This window comes from Neofelis nebulosa, chromosome 7 (genome assembly GCF_028018385.1).
Source record: "Neofelis nebulosa isolate mNeoNeb1 chromosome 7, mNeoNeb1.pri, whole genome shotgun sequence".
In the NCBI taxonomy this organism is placed as follows: domain Eukaryota; kingdom Metazoa; phylum Chordata; class Mammalia; order Carnivora; family Felidae; genus Neofelis; species Neofelis nebulosa.
This window is the reverse complement of record NC_080788.1, coordinates 73,579,486-73,601,773: the sequence shown is the minus strand read 5'-3', so window position 1 is coordinate 73,601,773 and position 22,288 is coordinate 73,579,486. Positions and strand designations below refer to the sequence as shown.

Here is a 22,288-nt window from a genome sequence, read left to right as displayed (position 1 = left end):
GAGGACATAATTTTTCTGAAGCACAGAGAAATTTTGTTGTATCTGTATTTGATATCATCTCAAATCTAATAAAAAGAAAACACATCAGAGTTCAATAGGAGCCAATGATTAGAGTCCCCATTCCTCATTCCCCAATCTCATTCTACTCCAGTACTCTAAAGAGATTTCTTACCGTTTGTTGCATTTCTGATGTGTTTCTTCCGTTTTCATTTATTCATTCATTAATGCGTATCTTCAATATATAAGTGAGTGCTTACTAAATGAGCAACACTTGGGTCTCATTCTGAAAGAAACATAGTCCCAATCTTCAGTCAACCTAGTCAATACTCAAGTTCAGCTAAATGAAGTCTACAAAAGAGAACTGTGTATCTAATCGATGTGATGGAAAAAGTAATGAACTCTGCTTCTAGACCCAGATGGAGAAGGGTTCTTATGGAGGATATGCTTGAATTAGGACTTAGATCATCAGTAGATTTCCCAGTAAAAATAATGGGATAAGAGAATTCTATGCACACATTAACTCAGTAATTGGAGGTTGGCTGTGTATGGGTGAAAACAACATAAATTCATATTAAAGAAGCTAATGTAGCCCTGACCTTGAAGAACAAGGTATATTATTTTAAAAAGTGTTGTTTGGGGGCTGGGGGCAGGTGACTCAGTCAGTGAAGCATCTGATTCTTGATTTTGGCTCAGGTCATGATCTCACAGTTAATGAGATCAAGCCTCACATCGGGATCTGCTCTGACAGCACAGAGCCTGCTTGGGATTCTCTCTCTCCTCTCTCTCTCCCCCTCCCTCTGCACTCTCTTTCTCAAAATAAATAAATAAACTTTAGAAAAAGTGTTGCTTTTCAAAGTCATATTTTTCAAACTATTAGACTAACCACTGATACTATTTAGGTAGATGGATGGATAGGTAGATAGTTAAATGCATAGATACATGCAGATGATTAATAGATACAAATTGAAGCAAAGTAGGAGATAATAGTTGATTAAATTTTTAAGGATTAATTCTGGCTAGTTGATGAATTTGTGTGGGTGAGACAAATGTTAATCTTCTTTGAAGCAGTACTGCCTCTTGGTGGTCATATAGAAAAGTCACACTGAATGATTTTCCACAGTTTCTTAACAGTTTGTGTTCAGAAATCCCTGGGTCAATTAGAGCACGGAAGTAAGTGACTGAGTCTTCTTGAGCCAGTGATGTCTTCGGATGAATGAAATTTTGCTCCTGTTGAGTTCTTTGAAACTTGAGCTCTTTTTTACTGAGATGTATCTCAGGTGGATTTAGAGGCCTTGGTTGCAAAGAGGGACCTACCAAGAGACAACAGGGCTCCTGAAACATTCTTGGTGGAATGTCACGTGCCCTATGGTCTTTTCAGATGCAGAAATTGGCCCGCTGGCTGAGTCACTGCTTGGGCTGTCTTTCCTCCCATAACCTCAACATCAGATCAGGGAGAGTCCTATATATTGAAGAGAACGCGTCTTTAAATAAATTCTAATATAGACAATTGTTCTACATCTTTGCCAAAGTATTATATAGTCATCTTTTTTTTTTTTCAGCTGACATGATGGTTATGTAGTGATCTCATTGTGGTATTACCCTGTCTTTCTCTGATGACTAGGGATGTAGAAAGTTTGGCAGACTTTTTCAATACAGAGTCGAATCAATATTTTTGGCTTTGCAGGCCATTTGGTCTCTGTTGCAACTACTCAACTCTGCCACTGTAGCATGAAAAAAGCCACTGATAATACATAAATAAATGAGCGTTGCTGTGTTCCAATAAAACTTTATTTGCAAAAATATGTAGCTGGCTGGATTTGGTTTGTGGGCATATTTTGTTGATCCCCAATGTGGAGCATCTTTTTAATGTGCGTATTGGTCATTCCTACCTCTTTTATAAAAAGCCTGCTCAAATATTTTGCCCATTTTTAAACTGGGTAATTTATCTTTTATTGAGTTTTTTTTTTTTCAATGGCATGTTCGTGATTCAGTGAAGAATCTTATTGCTATGTGGACACAATTACCCATAACTATGCAGTCCACAACTTCTTTGAAAAATCTGACTTTGGAACCAGTGACTTAGCAGATGTCCAAAGCAGTAAAACATCAGGATTTGGACTAGAATGAGCTGCAAAGAGAAATTCGTTTTCCCATAACCATAAATGTTGATGATTTTGTAAGTTCTGATATTATGTCAAATGATGAGGGAGGATAAGGCAAGTTGAGGTCAAAGCACAGCTGGCATGCATTCCACCTCTCACCCCCGCCCAAGGGTATTCCTGGCACTCCAGGCTGCCCAAGAACAAAGGAAAGAAAACAAAACAAATGGTTCACTGAGACCACTGGACCTGAGTTCCCATCAGTTTACAAACGTCTTAGTAAATTATAAGAAAAAGGCAATCTTATCAGTAATTTAATCCAGAAACCTGTAGACCCAGTTTCCTGGAGCCCCAACATTACCCTCTCCTCCATAGTGATGTGGGGAACAAAGGCAAGAAGAAGGAAATGGAAGGTAAAATTAAATTTCTTGGGGCGCCTGGGTGGCTCAGTCGGTTGGGCGTCCGACTTCGGCTCAGGTCATGATCTCACGGTCTGTGAGTTCGAGCCCCGCGTCGGGCTCTGTGCTGACAGCTCAGAGCCTGGAGCCTGTTTCGGATTCTGTGTCTCCCTCTCTCTCTGCCCCTCCCCTGTTCACGCTCTGTCTCTCTCTGTCTCAAAAATAAATAAACGTTAAAAAAATTTTTTTTAAAAATAAATTTCTTTACAACTTGTGGTCCACTGAAAAATACTTGAGGCAAAAGAAGAGTAGAACATTACTCCAGGAACCCCCTACCATCCTAAAGTTAATACCTTCCTAGAGGTAAAACAACCTGAGATTGACAATAGTAGGGCTTCAGGTATCTTAGGAGTCCTCTTTAGCATATGAGAGTCCTTCTGGAGACCTCACTTTTGCCTTTACCTCCCCAACCTCCATAGTATGTATATAGCCAGTCACTCTTCACAACCCCAGTGCTGCTCTTTTTGCCCACAGGTCCTGTCCCTGTGCTTTAATAAAATCACCTTTTGGCACCAAACATGTCTTCAAGAATTCTTTCTTGGCTGTCAGCCTTGAACCTCACCCCCCATCACCCCAAAACAACCAAGAACACAGGACTCCTTCTTCCCCTGTACTTCCCTCAGAGAGGCTGACTGCTAACACCTCTCCTCTCCCCCGGCTTTTTGTTATAGAAGCTGCGTTGCCCACAAGAGAAGCCACAAAGTCCACGGCAACGGTTCACCCCACTCATGGGGCAGCAAAGCTCTACCCCAGGCATGACAGACTGAGAATACTGGGCCCATGTTGCACTCACCCCAGCTCCCTCATTGAGTGGTGCTTCCATGCTGGGAAAGGTAAGTCGGGACCAGAGGCCGCTGATCCCACCCAGCACACTGTTCCTAAAGCAGGAACATCACTCTGAGAAACACAGGTCATGGTCCTTTCTCACAGCTCCAGAGTGGTGACAGAGAGGTTATGCGCAGGGAGAGAAGCAGCTATAACAACAGAGCTCTCCCCTCGAGAAGACTTTATCTGGACCATAGCATTGGGAAGTTCAAGTTTAAGGGTACTGTTGAAAACAGTGGAGATTTTGGTCATAAGAAATTAATAGAAGTCCAGTAGCTCAAGAACAGCAATAAGGGGGGCGCCTGAGTGGCGCAGTCGGTTAAGCGTCCGACTTCAGCCAGGTCATGATCTTGCGGTCCGTGAGTTCGAGCCCCGCGTCGGGCTCTGGGCTGATGGCTCGGAGCCTGGAGCCTGTTTCCGATTCTGTGTCTCCCTCTCTCTCTGCCCCTCCCCCGTTCATGCTCTGTCTCTCTCTGTCCCAAAAATAAAATAAAAAACGTTAAAAAAAAATTTTTAAAAAGAAAAAGAAAAAGAACAGCAATAAGGTAAATCATAAACTAGGAATTTGACAGAGAAAACAGGAAAAAGCTAGGAAGCATCCTCCAGGGGTCAGAATAAGCATCAACGATAAATCTCAAAGACTACCTCTGCAAAGGGGCTTGGAGCAATGTATGCCCACTGGGGCATTGTTGAAAACAAAAGAACAATCAGCCAGCACTTAATTGAGGCTATTTGGCTAGGTGTGATACAAACAGGGGCAGAGAGCTTACCACAGATCTGGGAAAAAGTCTGTCAAGGTTATCTTGCTAAATACCACTGTTATACCAGGATGTCCGGGCACGTACCCAAGACTGTGTTTTCTTAGGACCAATTTCAGAGGCCACACACCATGGACAAAATTGGTTTAATTGAAAGAGTCGAGTCACCAAACAAATAAACAAGCAAACAACAAGAAGAAGAAGCCCTAAAAGGGATGGGGAATGAATACCCAGGGTTGCTATAATATGTGGTTACCTCCAACCATATCTAGGTCCTAATGCCTGGTATTTGAATATATGAATGAATATGACAAGAGGAACTTTGGATATATGATTAATGTAAGGATCTTGATATGAATCATCCTGGGGTATCTGAATAGGCCCTAAATATAATTACAAGTGTCTTTGTGAGAATGATTAGGAGATTTGACTCCAGAAGAGGAAGGAGATGTAGTGGTGATGAGGGAGCACAAGGCAAGCTGAGGCCAAAGTACAGGCTAACAGCACCCACCCCACCCCCTGCTGCCACCTGGTCCGAGGAATACGTGTGATATTTCTCGGACACTCCTTGCTGCCCAAGAACAGGGGAAAGGAAAGAAAGCAAATGGTTGACTGATAGAGATCACAGTCATACATGACAGGAGTCTCCTTCAGCTTATGGATAACTTAGTAAACTGCAAGAAAAAGGCAGTCTTATCCATAGCCTAATCTCCAGAAACCTATAGACTCCGTTTCCTGGAGCCCTAATATCACCCTCATCAAAATGTAAGGAGGTTTAAGTGTTTATGTGGGAAACAAAGGTAAATGAAAATTAAATTCCCTTACTGCCTATAGCCCACTGACAAGTCCTGAGACTGACAGAGTGACCTTCCTCTAGGAGCTCAGCTCCTGGATGATGGCACTTTGCTAGAGGCAAAAGGGAATATGGGCTTAACATGATCCTGACCCCCCCCCCACCCAGGATCCTGTGAGTCTCTTTAGACACATAAAAATTCCTTTGCAAATCTCCTTTATCTTTAACTCTCAAGTGTATGTTGGCAATTATACTCCAAGCTTACGCCCCCGATATACATTTGAAGTCTCATAACTGAGGTTTAACTAAACAGTAATAAATGGCATTTTCCTAACAACAGCTAGCACCTCAAGGTCCTGGAAACCTTGCTTCCAAAATTCCTTAGAGACTTACACTGTCCCAAACCCCCTCCCAAACTGAAGGTATATAATCAGTCACTCCTCACAACCCCAGTGCAGCTCTTTCTGCCCATGGGTCCTGTCTCTGTGCTTTAATAAAATCACCTTTTTGCACCAAAGACGTATTCAAGAATTCTTTCTTGGCCATCGGCTCCCAACCCCACAATCACCTCAAAACCCCATGGTAGAAGCGAGAGGCTGGAATCATTCAAGAAAGGGTCATGGGCCAGGGAATCCATCTGGTCTCCAGAAGCTAGAACAGGAAATGGATTCTTTCTCTTGAGCCTCTAGAAGGGCTCAACCCTGCTGAGACCTTGACTAGACAGAGAAAATGATTTCAGACTTCTTGCATCCAAAACTATAAGAGGATGAATTTGTTTTGTGTTCAGTGACCAAGTTCATATATGAACATTCAGAAAGAAATTTTTTTTGTTTGCTTTGCCAGACTAGTAGTGGTGTGGTTTGAAGTAGGGGTTGGGAGCCAATGGGAAAGAAAGATCTCTTGAGACATTTTCAGTGCCAATAAATAAATAAATAAATAAATAAATAAATAAATAAAAGGTATTTTTATTATAGCATCGGGACAGGACCTGTGGGCAGAAAGAGCTGCCCGGGGTTGTGAGGCGTGACTGGTTATATAAGATTTTCTATCCTATGGAGGGAAGGGTGATGTTAGGGCTCCAGGAAATTGAGTCTATAGGTTTCTGAAGGTTGCTTTTTTTTTTTCCTTACAATTAATCATTAACGCAGTTGCAAACATGGAAACATGTCTTGCATGGCTGTGATCTCTATCAGTTAACCATTTGCTTTTCCCCTTCCTTTGTTCTTGGGCAGCCAGGAGTGCCTGAGGAATATCACACACATCCCACCTGGGGATGGGGAGGGGTTGCAGGATGTTAGCTTGTGCTTTGCCCCCAGCTTGCCTTTTGCTCCCTCATCAGGATGGGATGCAGCGAGTTGCAATTGTCTATTAAGACACATTGGATTGAGGCAGGTTTGTACTCTTGAGACACCCAGCTAAGCTGGATCCTTCTCTAATAACATCTTTATTGGAGTGATTTTTTTTTCTTTGTATTCCTTTCACTTTTTTCCCTCTTGGAATCCCGCATATTGGGCTTAACTATTCATTTTAAGTCTGTCTTCTCATTAGCTACTCATGTTCCAAGTCAGAGGTTTAAGTCCAGAAAAAGAGATCCCAGGTTGAGAAGGGAAGATAAAGACCAAAAAGTCTCAAATCTGTAGGACCTAAAAGTGCCTGTGGTTTGAACTCCAGCGATATAGTCAGAAATATTAAGCCGTGCCAATGCCGTGTGGTGGGCTTCTGGATCTGACTGCGGCTGGAGGAGGAGCCAAGTCCTGCTGAGGGTTTGTGCACAGGCTGCAGGTGCCTGGGGAGCATTGTGACTCTGCCCCGGCGCAGAAATAAATGGCTGAGTCTGTGGTGCTGGAGGAGGAAATGTAGAGCAAGCTGCGGCGATCCTCAACCATGGTCGTAGAGCGTAATCTTCCATTCTGCTTTGTCCCGGAAGGAATGTAAAACAGGTGGATGAGGTGGCCCCCAGGATTTTGGCGAAACCACTGCACCCTGTTCACAGAGGTGGAAAAATTGCACTGCAGTGTGCAGCTGAGTCCTTCCTGGAGACTCAGGTCTGGGGGACTCTGCTTCACCATCAATCCTGTCACACCTGATGAGAAACGGAGACATGGTCACAGGCTATGGTCACTGCAACCCCTGCAAAACCTAGAAAACGCTCTCATAGATTATGAGAAGGACAGAAAGCCTGCCAGTCTTGTGAGCTCCCCCCGTCCTCCCTCAACAACACTGCAGCTGCTGAATCCTTTCAGATTCCCACCTGGGACTGTCTCAACTCACAGCAAACCTGGGTGCACAAAAGTCCCAGCACAGTGACCAGTAGCCTCTTCAGGACGCTTTGCCCTGCTGACCAGGACATTTTCACCATAAGATAGACTAAACTAAACCCTGGGGCGTGAGCGTCACCAACTGGATCTGGAAGTGTTCCTGCTTCTGTAACCAATCAGCCTCACCCAACAAACATTGTTGGGGCCCAGATGCTCTGTGACAGGAAGCCCCACCCTCTGGCCTCACCCCCCCTGAGAATGGGCTGCGTGGGGGCGCGACAGAGGGCATTATTCTGATACTTCAGGGACACTTGCTGATAATCCTGGAAGTCGTAGTGTGGGAGAGGGAAAGGGAGAGGCCCCCGGGGGGAGAGAACCAGGCTTCTTCTAAGCTAATGGAGGAGCATCATAGAAAGAATTTTCATGTTCTAAAATCTGAAAAACAGGCGAGTATTCTGACAAAAAGATATTTACTCACCCATGAATTAATTATATGAGAGCCATTCCAGTCATGCCAAGTAAGAACATAAATGTTATATATTATATACTTAACGAATTCCTATTATTGGAATGTATGAAATATTTATGGCCTAGAATAACCAAGACTTGTGGTAAATATTGTTACGGGAAATGAACCTAATAAGACTGTAAATTATGAGGAAAAGATAGGACCAATTTGGACATTATTTCTACATATTAACTTTGCTGCATAATACTTCGTTTTTCTAATTCTTGGCTGTAAAGTTTCCTGTGGTTCACACTTGCGGTTTAGTGAATCCTTTCTCTAATTTATCTTCCTCTTTTCCTTCTACCTTCCCCTCTCATTGCACCTTCTACTTCCTACTTCCTTTCTTCTTTTTTCCCTTAGCTTCTCTGTCTTCCCTCCTTTTGGTTTTCTAGTGACAGGAAAGAAACAGAAAAAATATTAAGGAAAAGGTGGTATACAACGATTTAGAAATGATTTTGGATCTGTGAACAAAAGTTCCTATTTGTCCTGATACAGAAAATTCTTAGGCAGTAAAAATGAAACAAACCAGAAAACTCTGGAATTCTTCGCCTTCCATCTCTCTTTATGTGACTCTGTTTGATCTAGAAGTCTTTTCTGATAAAGGCAGATCAAGGTAATGATACAGATAAAGATTATAACAATGTAAATACAGATATATGCATCACAGCTAGAAACGTCTAGTACTTGAATCAGGGAATAAGGCAAAGCTACTAATTGAAAGGAATATTCAGTAAGAAGCATGTTTCGTACATGCTGATAATGATTTAGTTTTTCCTCACACCCAATTATTCTCCCCTCTTTACTGTCTATTACTAGCCCCCATTTTCACACTCAGACAATTTCTCCAGTCTTTCAACAGCTACTCACAACTAGGTTGCTCAGGATAGTCTTGATTTAAGAAAAGCCTATAGTACCTCCTAATGGACCAGAACCTTAAGAAAGAAACACCTTTTACTCAGCAGTAAGAGCACACATAGCTCAGCCCAGCTATCTTTGTCTGGCGCTGTACCTGTGGATTGACTTGAAGCCATAGAAGTGTCCACAGGACAGAGAATACCATGAATTGGACTATGAGTCCCCCGCCCCCCAGTGCCTTTTAATGAAAATAATATTTTCATGTAATATAATTTTTGGTAATTGTATGAAAACAATCTAATTCTTAGCTATGAACTTATTTTTTTATTAATTTTTCTAATGTTCCGAATTTTTCTAATGTTCTAATCCGAAGCAGGCTCCAGGCTCTGAGCTGTTAGCACAGAGCCTGACGTGGGCTTGAACTCACAGACCATGAGATCATGACCAGATCTGAAGTCGGATGCTTAACCAACTGAGACACCCAGGCGGCCCTTAGCCAGGAACTTATTAAAAAATGAGACCTTCACTGTGATTCAATACAGGTTAGCTCATATATTTAAGAGTGTTTTAGACCTGAGAAAATAAAAAAATGAATTAGACACTAGATCTTCATTCAGGGAGCTTATGGTAATAGTGGGGGAGACAAACATCTTTCTAAATGTAATCAAGTCCTAGGGAATGCAGCAATTAAAACATGCCATTAATATTACCTGAACACCAAGACAGCAACAATTACTTTAAGCCTCTATTATAGGAGGCAGTTTAGTGGAAAATGTGATACCGTATGCCTTCTATGCAGGTGACAAGAGTGGACAATAACAAAAGCAAAGATGGGTGATCTTTGAAATGCAACCCATCATTTTAATTTTTTTAAGTTTATTTATGTATTTAGAGAGAACGAGTGGGGGAGGGGCAGAGAGAAAGAATCCCAAGCAGGCTCCACACTGCCAGTGCAGAGCCCGATGCAGGGCTCGGACTCACGAAACTGTGAGATCATGACCTGAGCTGAAACCAAAAGTTGGTTTTTAAGCAGGTTTAGCCGCCCAGGCACCCCAAGTGACCCATTATTTTAAATACAAAGAACAGAGAAGATGAGCAAGTATGTGGATGGGACCACTGATCTCACACACACACACACACACAAATAAATGTATTAAAAATTTGGGTGTCTCTGTCACTCGGATCTGGGCACAGTCTATAACCTTAAGTAACTACTAATAGCTTTTAGGCTCAAGGAAAAGCCTTATTCACATACCTTAAGGGTTGCCTCTTAAACTGCATTTGAATATCGGAAAAATTTGTGGGCTGTGCTACTCCAGACTTTGATTTGGAATTTGGGAAGATTTAAGGGAAAGTAAAGAAAAATCAATTCACTAACCCAATCTTTCCTTTCAGATGCTATGGATGCAATAGATTCTTGCATCATGAAATTTTATTTCCTGAAATGCTAAGTATCCATTTTCTTGCTTATCTATGTACTCACCTATGGTTCTAAAGGATATAGGCATGGTATTCATAACAGTCTTTCATGATGGTTGGAACACTGCAGGACTTAACAATACTACTTTAAAACCGTATGTATTCATTCTGGACTAAACGTGCTTAAAAAGCGGTGTTATTGGGGCGCCTGGGTGGCGCAGTTGGTTAAGCGTCCGACTTCAGCCAGGTCACGATCTCGCGGTCTGTGAGTTCGGGCCCGCGTCAGGCTCTGGGTTGATGGCTCGGAGCCCAGCCAGGTCACGATCTCGCGGTCTGTGAGTTCGAGCCCCGCGTCAGGCTCTGGGCTGATGGCTCGGAGCCTGGAGCCTGTTTCCGATTCTGTGTCTCCCTCTCTCTCTGCCCCTCCCCCGTTCATGCTCTGTCTCTCTCTGTCCCAAAAATAAATTAAAAAAAAAAAAAAAAAAAAAGCGGTGTTATTTACTTTACAACTAGATGGACTTTGAAACTAAAATTGAATGACTTTATTTTTATTAAAAAAATCCATAATTAAGCTTAACATTTTTTTATATTATTTATTTATTTATTTATTTTTGAGAGAGAGAGCACACATGGGGGGAGGGGCAGAAAGAGAGAGGGGGAGACACAGAATCTGAAGCAGTTTCCAGGCTCTGAGCTGTCAGCACAGAGCCTGACGTGGGGCTTGAACCCAGGAACCGTGAGTTCATGCCCAGAGCTAAAGTCAGAGAATTCAGACGCATAACCAACTGAGCCACCCAAGTGCCCCTAAGTTTAAAATTTTTAAATAAAATTTCAGTTTTAAGCACATGTTACTAAAACTGTTGATTGTTCTTTTTTATATATATTGCCTTTTAGCTTTAGTAGATTAAAAGGAAAATAACTTTTTGAAAGCATATGAATAAAGCTTTAGTTTGTGCCCTTGTCTCAGACTCTATAAATAACAGGAGTCCTCTGCAGATGGATTTGCAGTTTCAAGGAATAGAAAACGAAGGCCTCTATATTTTTACTGAAGTCAGGTGATCTGCAGACACTGAATATCTGATGAATTGTTCAAGAATATTGCAAATTTTTATCAATGGCACTGTGAGAAAAAGTGTAGGAAAAGAAAATGATTAAGGATTCACTTATTATTATTGTCCATTCAACAGGTATGAGAGAAATTGAATTAGAGAAGAGAAAAAGGGAGGCAGTAACCTGGGTGTGCTGATCAAGAAAGGCTGGTCACTCATAGAACAAAGAAGTCCAAGATTTCACATGAACTTCATCATGACCTGTGTTTGACTGAGAATGTTATCAAGGACCCGTGGATAAAAAAGGCCCTTTTCCCTTCATTCTGAATTGTCTTTCAAAAGTCACCTGACAATATCCTTAAAATGCCAGCTCTAATTAAGTCCATTCTCAAATATTTTAGTCAAAGCGCTGATGTTCTTTAAGGAAAGAAACTTCTGAGGATACTAGTAAAATAATCTGGAGATAATGCAGTTTGACATAAGCAGTTATCCTGGGTTTTCGGTAGAGTAATTCTCTGATTTGCCTTATGCCAACTCACATGGCCAACTCCGGACCATCTAAGCCCATCACTATTTCAGATGACACGAGAGCAAGTAACTTCCTCCAGCTTGTTGAAAATCAAATCCTATAGCTTCATTTCCTCTAGAAGCCTGACTCTAGAGGATAAAAATGCTGCACTTCAAAAAACAGGAGTCTTGCCTTTGCAAAATGGAAAAATAAATAAATAAAAGGAAAAATATCTAGGGGCGCCTGGGTGGCTCAGTCGGTGAAGCATCCAACTTTGGCTCAGGTTGTGATCACAGTTCGTGAGTCAGAGCCCTGAATCAGTTCTGCACTGATAGCATGGAGCCTGCTTCGGATCCTCGGTCTTCCTCTCTCTCTGCCCCTCCTCTGCTTGTTCTCTCTCTCTCAAAAATAAATAAACATTTTTTGAAAAAGGGAAAATATCTGGGAATGCAAGCTGGTGCAGCCACTCTGGAAAACAGTATGGAGGTTCCTCAAAAAACTAAAAATAGAACTACCCTACGACCCAGCAATTGCACTACTAGGCATTTATCCAAGGGATACAAGTGTGCTGTTTCGAAGGGACACATGCACCCCCATGTTTATAGCAGCACTATCAACAGTAGCCAAAGTATGGAAAGAACCCAAATGTCCATTGATGGAGGAATGGCTAAAGAAAATGTGGTATATATATATATATATATATATATATATATATATATATATATATACAATAGAGTATTACTTGGCAATCCAAAAGAATGAAATCTTCCCATTTGCAACTACGTGGATGGAACTGGAGAGTATTACGCTAAGTGAAGTTAGTCAGAGAAAGACAAATATCATATGACTTCACTCATATGAGGACTTTAAGAGACAAAACAGATGAACATAAGGAAGGGAAACAAAAATAATGTGAAAACAGAGAGGGGAACAAAACAGAAAAGACTCATAAATATGGAGAACAAACTGAGGGTTATGGGAGGGGTTGTGGGAGGGGGGGATGGGCTAAATGGGTAAGGGGCACTAAGGAAGCTACTCCTTAAATCATTTTTCCACTATATGCTTACTAATTTGGATGTAAATTAAAAAAAATAAAAAATAAAACAAGTTTAAAAAAAAGAAAAAAGAAAAAGGGAAAATATCTAAGATGTCCATAGAAACCAAACACTTCCCAGGATTCTGTGTTATCTGTATTGTTTGTCTTTACAGAACATGTCAACTTCCTGAAAACAATTCAGGCTGAGACCCTTAGTCCTTTAAGTTACAGTGTCTCAGAAGGTTTGTGTTCAGCTCCCCCTGTAGTCCCAGGCGCTGTGTCACTCACAGCACAGAAGTACTTGGCCGAGTCGCTCCAATGGGCTGAGTGTTTCCTCAGGTGGAAGGCCTTTTCACTCTTCTTAAATTCAGCCTCGAAACCTTTGATGCCTTGAACCAGGGCATCTGATGGCCCTGAAGAGTACTTGAGGAGAAGCTGGAGTCCTTGGTTGGGGTGCTGCACATACCAGAAGAGATAAGTAGTTCCACTGGAGGAATAGTTGCAACTCAGCTCCAGACGGGCTCCTTCAGAGACAGTGATGTGGCCGTCAGGTTGGGTCAGTGACTGGGCTCCAGTCCCTCCTGAAACATTAGTGCTGAGTCAATGAACTCCACTAAAGCAAAAGGTCTATATTCAGAATCAAGCCAGAACAATGTTTTACTTGTGGACAAGGGAATTAAATGGAATGTTACTCACTCAGGAACAGAAGCACCCCAAGCGTCAAGATGAACACCAAGGTCATGGCCAAGCAGTGAAGAACCAGAGAGTTTTCTTTCTGGGAAGTTGTTCACACACAAATAAAATCTGATGACTGAGGGGACTTGAATCCAGATTGCTCTGAGGTTGAGGAAGAATGATAGATTTAGATTCCTTTTTCTTCGGGACTGTTAGGAAGAGATGCTCTCCGGGCAAAACTGTCTGCCCCTGTTGTCTGAGATTCTTTATATGTCACTGTCTAAAAAATGCCGACAGAACACCTCTTTAAAGTATAAGGACAGAGGTTTTTGGGAGCTTATTCTGATCTTTTACAGAAAAGCCATTGAACTTAGGCAACAGTGCCCTCTAGGGGCGAAACAGAGCTAAGGAGACATTCACATTTTTTTGTGAACCTTTCTGACTTGTTCCTGACCGTCTATAGGTGAATTTCAAAGCATTATGGTTGTGTCCAGAGGATTTATGTTTTGCAGGCCCTGAAACTTATAAAATGGGGTATTTTTATAAAAGAATAGAAAATTTTGAATAAAAAATCGGGCACAAAATAATTTTTTAGAATGAGAAAGAAAATCACAACAAATTACAAATTTTATTAAACAAAGGCCACAAATATCATAAAATCTAGAAAACTGCATATTTCCCTCATATATTTATTTAATACTTTTTGTTTCTTTTTCTTTTGGCTCCATACTTTTTAGTTGTTTCTTCATTTGACAATAAATTTGCAATATTTCCTATATAGTAAAAATAAAGATAATTCAGTCTTTACTCCCAGCATGGCTGATCACACACACACACAAATTTTAATTCACAGTGCATTGTGATAATGCTACATAAATTTTTAGGACTATAGTCAAATTTTGTAAAACATCTATTTAGTCACTGTGTACTGTAAGATTTCATTACATTTCAAGTTTTCTTATGCTGTAACAAAGCCTAAATACTATGAACTGATGATACTTATTAACCAGTTTATTAAGTCTGTGTTACTTTTCTATTGCTATGTACCAAACTACCACGAGCTCTGTGACTTAGAACAACACCCATTTTTTATCTCACATATTCTGTGGGTCAGAAGTCTGGGTACAGTTAAGCAAGATCTCACAAGTCTACAATCAAGAAGTCAACCAAGATTGCTGTCTTGTCTGAGGTGTGGGGGCCCTCTTTCAGCTCAAGCAGTTGTTGGCAGAATTCATTTTCTTGTAGTTGTAGAACTCATAGCAGCTTGCTTCTTCAAGCCTAGCAGGAGAAGCTCTCTGATCTCAGGAAAACCTAAGCCCTCTTGTGTCAAGCACACCTGATTGTAATAAGCCCACCAAAGGATATTCTGTCTTTTGATGAACTCAAAATCAAACTGATTAAGGGCTTTAATTACATCTGCAAAGTCTCTTTACCTTTGCCATTAATATAGCTTGGTCGTACAAGTGACATCCATCATATTGTAGGTCCTGCCCACATTCAAGGGGAGGAGATTACATAGGGTATGTACACCAGAGGTCAGAAATCTTAGGTACCATCTTAGAATTTGCCTACCACAGTTGTTAATGTCTTCATTTTACTGGTGTATTATGAGTTATACATTAACCCCATAAATGTAAAAAATTTGGGACCAATCAGCAAGAAGTTAAGAAAAACCTTAATAGATACAACTGGGTAAAGCCATTTCGCACCAAAGGAAAGCATAAGCAAAGGCATCTGCCACAAAGGTAAGGAATCAAGTTTATATAGAATGGAGGGCACAGATATGGTAATAGTAGGCAGTAAAACCATAAAAATGGATTGGAACCAGCCAGGAAGGTGCAATATAGTTTTAACCTCCAGAAAGTTGCCAACAGTAGACCATCAGGTCTTTAAGGAAGCAAAGACTTGTTAATGGACCATTAGCAGAGTCTTATGTCTAGCCTGAGTAGTCAGGCTGCTGAAATGAGAATTGAGGCCATAGGGGCAGATGGAATTTCCAAAGGAGAGGGCACATATTGAGAAGAAAAGAGGGCCTACAGCAGGAGGAATGCTCACGATGTGGAATAATCAAAGAATAGTATAAAAGGACACTGCAAAAGATCTCCCAGATCTTGAATTTATTTTTTACTTTTATTTATTATTTGTTTATTTAATGTTTATTACTTTTGAGAGAGAGAGAGACAGAGTGCAAGCGGGGGAGGGGCAGAGAGAGAGAGGGAGACACAGAATTCCAAGCAGGCTCCAGGCTCCAGGCTGCCAGCACAGAGCCCATTGCGGGGCTCGAACTCACAAACTGTGAGATCATGACATGAGCTGAATGAAGTCAGACACTTAACCAACTGAGCCACAGGTGCCCCCAGATCTTGAATTTTTAAATGGGAGTGCAGAGGGTCAGAGAGAGAAAGATTTCAAAAAAGGAATGAGTGAATAAGTAGGTAAGACTGCAGAAAGTGGCTGCTCTAAATGTGGTCTGTAGGTTAAGCAGCATTGGCATCACTGGGGGCTATTCTGGATTGCGTGATCTCAGACACTACCCAAACTTCCTAAGCCAGAATCTTCATTTTAGTGATTCATGTGCACATTAAAATTTGAGAAATATTGGCCTAGTGTTTTAATGCAACTTAAACATATCTTTTGGATTTAAAGATGAAGAGGTCATTGATGACTTCTGAGAAAACAGATTTTAAAAAGGGTTGGGACAAAAGCCAAGATGCATGGAGGTGTGGAGTGAAAGACAGGAGACAAGGTGAAAGCAGTTATGATTGAGGCTACAGTAAAGGAACAGGGAGCCAAGAAGTGGATTGGTGGCAGGAGAGACGTGTATGGGCTTGGGGCGAGTGTTAAATTATTTTTTAAGATGAGAAAGCTTAAATATTTTAATTGATGAAAAGGAATCAGTGGCAAAAAAAAAAAAAAAAAAAAAAGATTATGGAGTTTGGGTAATCAGTGGGCTGAGGTGCCAGAGAAGTGGGACAGAATGATATGGGAGAAGAGTTTGGGCACAGGATACTGTCTGTTTAAAAGTAAGAGGGGTAACTTTTACATCATTACAGGAAGTAAGGTAAATTATATGTATAAAAGCAAAGTTTTAGTTGGGATGCAGACAGTTGAAGATGATATTAATGATATCATTTAATGATATCAATTATCTTTATGGTCACCTACCATGGATAATCAAAAGGTGGTGGATATGCTGTTTTGGCAGAATAGAGCTTCAAGGGAGATATTGTAGAGTATAGAATGATAACAGATTATAGAAACAAAATATTTTCGTGCACTGTTTCATGTACAATTGATGTTAAAAGCTGTGACTATATGGACACAATCTTCAGTATAGCTATGTGGTTTTTACCAGCTATGCTCATCAGTCAAGCAATATGACTAAGAGGGAAGATTGGTCCAGAAGTGGAATTTATCAGATGTGTTGTGATGGTTAATTTTGTGTCAACTTAACTGGCCTGAGGGATGCCCAGATAGCTGGTAAAACATTCTTTCTGCATGTCTGTGAGAATTTCCAGGAGAGATTAGTGGATTGGAGGCAGGAAAGGCACGTATGGGTTTGGAGAGTGTTAAATTATTTTTTAAGATGAGAAAGCTTAAATATTTGAAATGATGAAAAGGAATCAGTGGCAGAAAAAAAATAAGATTATAAAGTGAGATTATTTGACTGAGTGGAATGACCAAAGAGATCTCTTCTCACTAGTGTGGGCAGGTATTGTCTAGTCCACTGGGGGTCTGAATGGAACAGAAAGATGAAGAAAGAACAAATTGTCTCCCTCTTACCCTTTTCTCTCTTCATGAGCTGGAACATCCATCTTTTTCTGCTGTCAGACCATGGAGATCCTGGTTCTCAGGCCTTTGGACATGGAGGGAATTATACCACTGGCTTTCTTGGTCTTCCAGCTTTCAGATGGCAGACTTTGGGACTTCTTGGCCTCTCTAATGAGTGAGCCAATTCCTATAATAAGTCTATCTATCTATCTATCTATCTATCTCCTATTAATTTCATTTCTCTGGAGAACCATGACTAATACAAGTGTCGTAGAATAACAGGTGGACAGAGTGAGATGAGAATACCAGCACGAAGCAGTTGAAGAAATATGTCCTGGAGACTGTTGGATGAGAAGGAAGAGAAAATAGCAGATGAGACAGAAGACTATGAAGGAACTGGAGGAACAGATGTTATTAAAGAACAGATTTGGTAAGAGTAACTTCATGAGGACAATCAAAACAGATGATTGTCATCTGAGAAGGTAGGGCTTCAGGGATGGAAAAGTTCTGGTTAATGACTAGTGGCATGGCTAGCTTATTTGACATCTGGATCAAATAAAGTTTAAGACTCTTTTTCACTATACACAAAAATGTTTCATAATTATCATGGTATATTTAGGAAAAGACATATCTTCTTGGTGCATTCTTTAGTTTTTAATGTAAATAATTAACAATTTAATAAAGAAGATATTTCAGTGTTTAGAATATTATTCAAATTCAATAAATCATTTATTTATGACTTAAATTGGCACTTAAAAATATTACCCCTTCTGGGGCACCTCAGTGGCTCAGTCGGTTAAGCATCCGACTCTTGATTTTGGTTCAGGTCATGATCTCATGGTTCCTGGGATCAAACTCTGCCTTGGACTCTGTACTGGCAGCGCAGAACCTGCTTGGGATTCTCTTTTCCCTCTCTCTCTGTCCCATCCCTGCTTGTGCTCTCTCGCTGTCTCTCAAAAATAAACATTAAAAAAAATATTATCTCTTATAGTGTTCATTCTCTGTTTTATATTTTAAACACAAATAGAAACTATCAATGGTCTCATAAAATAACAAAATAGAATAACTCAATATTATGTTTCTCTCCACAACCATTGTACTATTATTGTTTGTTTCAAATCTATGTTTGAATGTAGAAATATATAATGCGATACGTTTAGAAATATGACCTGCATGAAAAGCAAGCTCAGACAATTACACAGTGTTACAAACTTGTTCCAAAAATTAAAGGCATGTGCTTTCACTATTGGGAACATGGAAGAGTTATACTTTTCTCTAAGTACTATACAATTAAAATCCATGGACATTATGTATAAAACAAAACAAAACCAAAAGGTGGAGAGAAGTCAGAACAGCTAGGGACTTTGAGAACTGAGAAAGAACAACACGGTGAGTTTGCCGGGTTTTCTTTTTGTCTCCTTCCGGATTTGGAGTTGAGGAAGCTGACAACAAGGAAACACGGTCTCTCAGGCTCGGGCTCACTTGCTCTCCTATCTTGAGATTGTGCTTCTCACTTTAAAAAGCTTCCCAGCTTGGGGCACCTGGGTGGCTCAGTCTGTTGAGTGTCCAACTTCTGGCTCAGGTTATGATCTCACGGTTCATGAGTTCGAGCCCCTTATCAGCTCACGGCTGTCAGCATGGAGCCCGCTTTAGATCCTCTGTCCTCCTTGCTGCCCCTTCTCTGCTCTCTCTCTCTCTTTCTAAATAAACATGAAAAAAAAAGCTTTAAAAAAAAGCTTTCCAGCTTGTGTTACACACACACACACACACACACACACACACATACACAGGCCGTTAGATATATGGAATTATGCTAATTATCAAGTCTTGAGCCACAGCCTTCACCTGCACCAATAACTGTATCTGAATCTAGCTGTCAACATTGTTGCCCATTAGAATCTGGGACAACGGAAAAGAAAGAGAAAGAAAGAAAGAAAGAAAGAAAGAAAGAAAGAAAGAAAGAAAGAAAGAAAGAAAGAAAGAAAGAAAGAAAGAAAGAAAGAAAGAAAGAAAGAAAGAAAGAAAGAAAGAAAGAAAGAAAGAAAGAAAGAGGAAGGAAAGAAGGAAGGAAGAAAAAAGGAAGAAAGAAAGAAAGAAAGAAAGAAAGAAAGAAAGAAAGAAAGAAAGAAAGAAAGAAACCCAATGTTTCAGTGTTTCAGGCCCGAGGAGGTCTGATTTAATTGCCTGAGATGGACCCAGGTATCAGTGCTCTTTTAAGCCCCAAAGCTGTTCCAATGGGCTCTCAAGTTGAGAATCTGGGTCAAGAGGGACTCAGTCCACTGATCAGCCTAGACTCCATCACTAGACCCAAAATTAGAACCTCACCTAAATCATGTGTACTAAGAAGGGAAGAGGAGCTGTGCCTCAAAACAAATATGAGGTATAGTTACTAAAAAGAAAAGCAGGGATGGATCCTAGCTGGCAAAACAGAAATCTTCTATATGGGCCACAAACCTTATCTTCATACTGCCGATCATTCTGTTGCAAACCTTGCCAAATTCTCAACACCCTAAAGGGAACTTCGTGGCTCTTCCAGGTGAAAAGGTCTAAATATTATAGAGAACACTACTTTGAAAAGACCCTCCAAAAAACCCTGCTGCTCTCTCTACTCAAAGGCTCAGAAAACGGTCTTGTTTAGCAAGACAGAGCATGGTTAGTCAATAATCGTTGTATTCCCGACACACATCCCAGAAAAAAACTGCAGCCCCATGCACACTAACACAATCAAATGCCAGGTGGGGAGCCTAGACTACTGCCCTGCAAACACAGAGGCACCTTTAGCATCTCTCCTGATGTAGTGTCAGAGAAGGCCAAGTAGAGAATGGGAACTGTAACTCCTGCCTTCTGGTAATGAGCTTTACTATGTTCCCTAAGTGTGAGGGCGACTCTGTGGGGAGCCTGGACTTCCACCACCACTGGGAACAATGGAGAGCCTTTCCTCTTCCCCACCAGAGTGGTCTAGTGGCGACCTAGTTCAGGCCTAGTTCACTATTGCCCAGTAGTTACAAGGCCACCCCCGCCTAGCGTCCGTGGAGACCATGGGAGCTGCAACTCCCACCTAGCAATAATGAGGTGCACTGTATCAAGAAGTATCAAGAAGGCTGAATGGCTGAAAGAGAAGAGAAGAGCTGTCAAATCCAGAACAGATTTACAAAAATGGTGAAAGAGGGAAACTTAAAACATCAGGAGGGAAGAAAGAACACAGTAATCAAAAAGAAGGATAAATACATAAAGCTTTCCTTTTTCTCTTGAGTTTCCTAAATTAAGTTTAATGGGTCAGGGAAAAATTATAACATTGTTTAATGATATTCTAAGCATATATAGGGGAAATATTAAAGAAAATTATATTATGAATATGGGAAGATAAGTGGATGTAAAAAGGAGGCACTGTTTTTATACTTCATTCAAATTGGTGACATGACATCACTAGTAGACTGTGTTATGTATATGACAGTGTAATACCCAGGACAATCCTTTTAAAAAGCTATACAGGGAGATACATCAAAAACACCATAGATAAATTAAAATTGAATTCTAGAAAAATGCCAAATGACTCACAGAGATTAAAAGGAAAAAACACAGGAAAACAAAAAAACAGTGAGAACAAACGAATAAATAAATAGACTGGAAGATTAAGCCACAAAACATCAATGATATTAAATGCAAATTATATAAATATATCAATTATGATACAGAGATTGTTCTATCCATGAAAAGACAGTTAAAATAAGAAGTGGATTAAAAAACATGACCCAACTATAACTGTCTACAGGCAACTCATTTTATTTTATTTTATTTTATTTTATTTATTTATTTTTTTAACTCATTTTAAATTACATAGGCATATTGAAAGTAAAAGGATAGAGGACTAGGAAGATGGTGGCATAGGAGGACGCTAGGCTCACCGCGCGTCCTGCTGATCACTTAGATTCCACCTACACCTGCGTAAATAACCCAGAAAACCGCCAGAGGATTAGCAGAACGGAGTCTCCGGAGCCAAGCGCAGATGAGAGGCCCACGGAAGAGGGTAGGAAGGGCAGCGAGGCGGTGCGAGCTCCACGGACTGGCGGGAGGGAGCCGGGTCGGAGGGGCGGCCCGCCGGCCAAGCAGAGCCCCCGAGTCTGGCTGGCAAAAGCGGAGGGGCCGGAGGGAGTGTGTTCCGCAAGCAAGCGTGACTTAGCATCTGGGAGGTCATAAGTTAACAGCTCTGCTTGCAAAGCGGGAAGGCTGGAGGACAAAGGGAGGGAGAGTTGCTGAGCCCCAGGACGAAAGAGCTCAGTTTGGTGGGGAACAAAGGCGCTCGCCAGCGCCATCTCCCTCGTCCATCCCCCAGCCAAAATCCCAAAGGGAACCAGTTCCTTCCAGGGAACTTGCTTGCTCCGCGCAAACACCCAGCGCTGTGCTTCTGCGGAGCCACCCCTGCGGCAGCGGGTCTGACTCCCTCCCGCTGCCACAGGGCCCCTCCTGAAGTGGATCACCTAAGGAGAAGCGAGCTAAGTCTGCCCCTCCTGCCCCCGTGCACCTTGCCTACCCACCCCAGCTAATATGCCAGATCCCCAGCACCACAAGCCTGGCAGTGTGCAAGTAGCCCAGACGGGCCACGCCACCCCACAGTGAATCCCGCCCCTAGGAGAGGGGAAGACAAGGCACACACCAGTCTGACTGTGGCCCCAGCGGTGGGCTGGGGGCAGACATCAGGTCGGACTGTGGCCCCGCCCACCAACTCCAGTTATACACCACAGCACAGGGGAAGTGCCCTGCAGGTCCTCACCACTCCAGGGACTAGCCAAAATGACCAAACGGAAGAATTCCCCTCAGAAAAACATCCAGGAAATAACAACAGCTAATGAACTGATCAAAAATGATTTAAACAATATAACAGAAAGTGAATTTAGAAAAATAGTCATAAAATTAATCGCTGGGCTTGAAAACAGTATAGAGGACAGCAGAGAATCTCTTGCTACAGAGATCAAGGGACTAAGGAACAGTCAGGAGGAGCTGAAAAACGCTTTAAACGAGATGCAAAATAAAATGGAAATGTCCACGGCTCGGATTGAAGAGGCAGAGGAGAGAATAGGTGAACTAGAAGATAAAATTATGGAAAAAGAGGAAGCTGAGAAAAAGAGAGATAAAAAAATCCAGGAGTATGAGGGGAAAATTAGAGAACTAAGTGATACACTAAAAAGAAATAATATACGCATAATTGGTATCCCAGAGGAGGAAGAGAGAGGGAAAGGTGCTGAAGGTGTACTTGAAGAAATAATAGCTGAGAACGT

The 22,288-nt window shown here is 41.3% G+C and overlaps 1 long non-coding RNA gene and 2 gene segments (V, D, J or C); 1 reads left to right on the top strand and 2 right to left on the bottom strand.

Moving 5' to 3' along the window:
* Nucleotides 1-6,064: 6,064 nt before the first annotated feature.
* Nucleotides 6,065-10,062, bottom strand: LOC131517951 (T cell receptor alpha variable 22-like). The segment is given in 3 exon segments: nucleotides 6,065-7,016; nucleotides 7,205-7,357; nucleotides 10,038-10,062. Coding segments are annotated over 3 exon segments (573 nt in total).
* Nucleotides 10,063-12,253: 2,191 nt separating this feature from the next.
* Nucleotides 12,254-14,131, bottom strand: LOC131516918 (T cell receptor alpha variable 8-3-like). The segment is given in 2 exon segments: nucleotides 12,254-13,147; nucleotides 13,263-14,131. Coding segments are annotated over 2 exon segments (402 nt in total).
* A 2,413-nt stretch (nucleotides 14,132-16,544) lies between these two features.
* On the top strand, nucleotides 16,545-21,146 carry LOC131516930 (uncharacterized). The gene is made up of 3 exons (XR_009264293.1): nucleotides 16,545-17,187; nucleotides 17,287-17,494; nucleotides 20,854-21,146. It is a non-coding gene; the product is annotated as an uncharacterized LOC131516930 (long non-coding RNA).
* The last annotated feature ends 1,142 nt before the right edge of the window (nucleotides 21,147-22,288 follow it).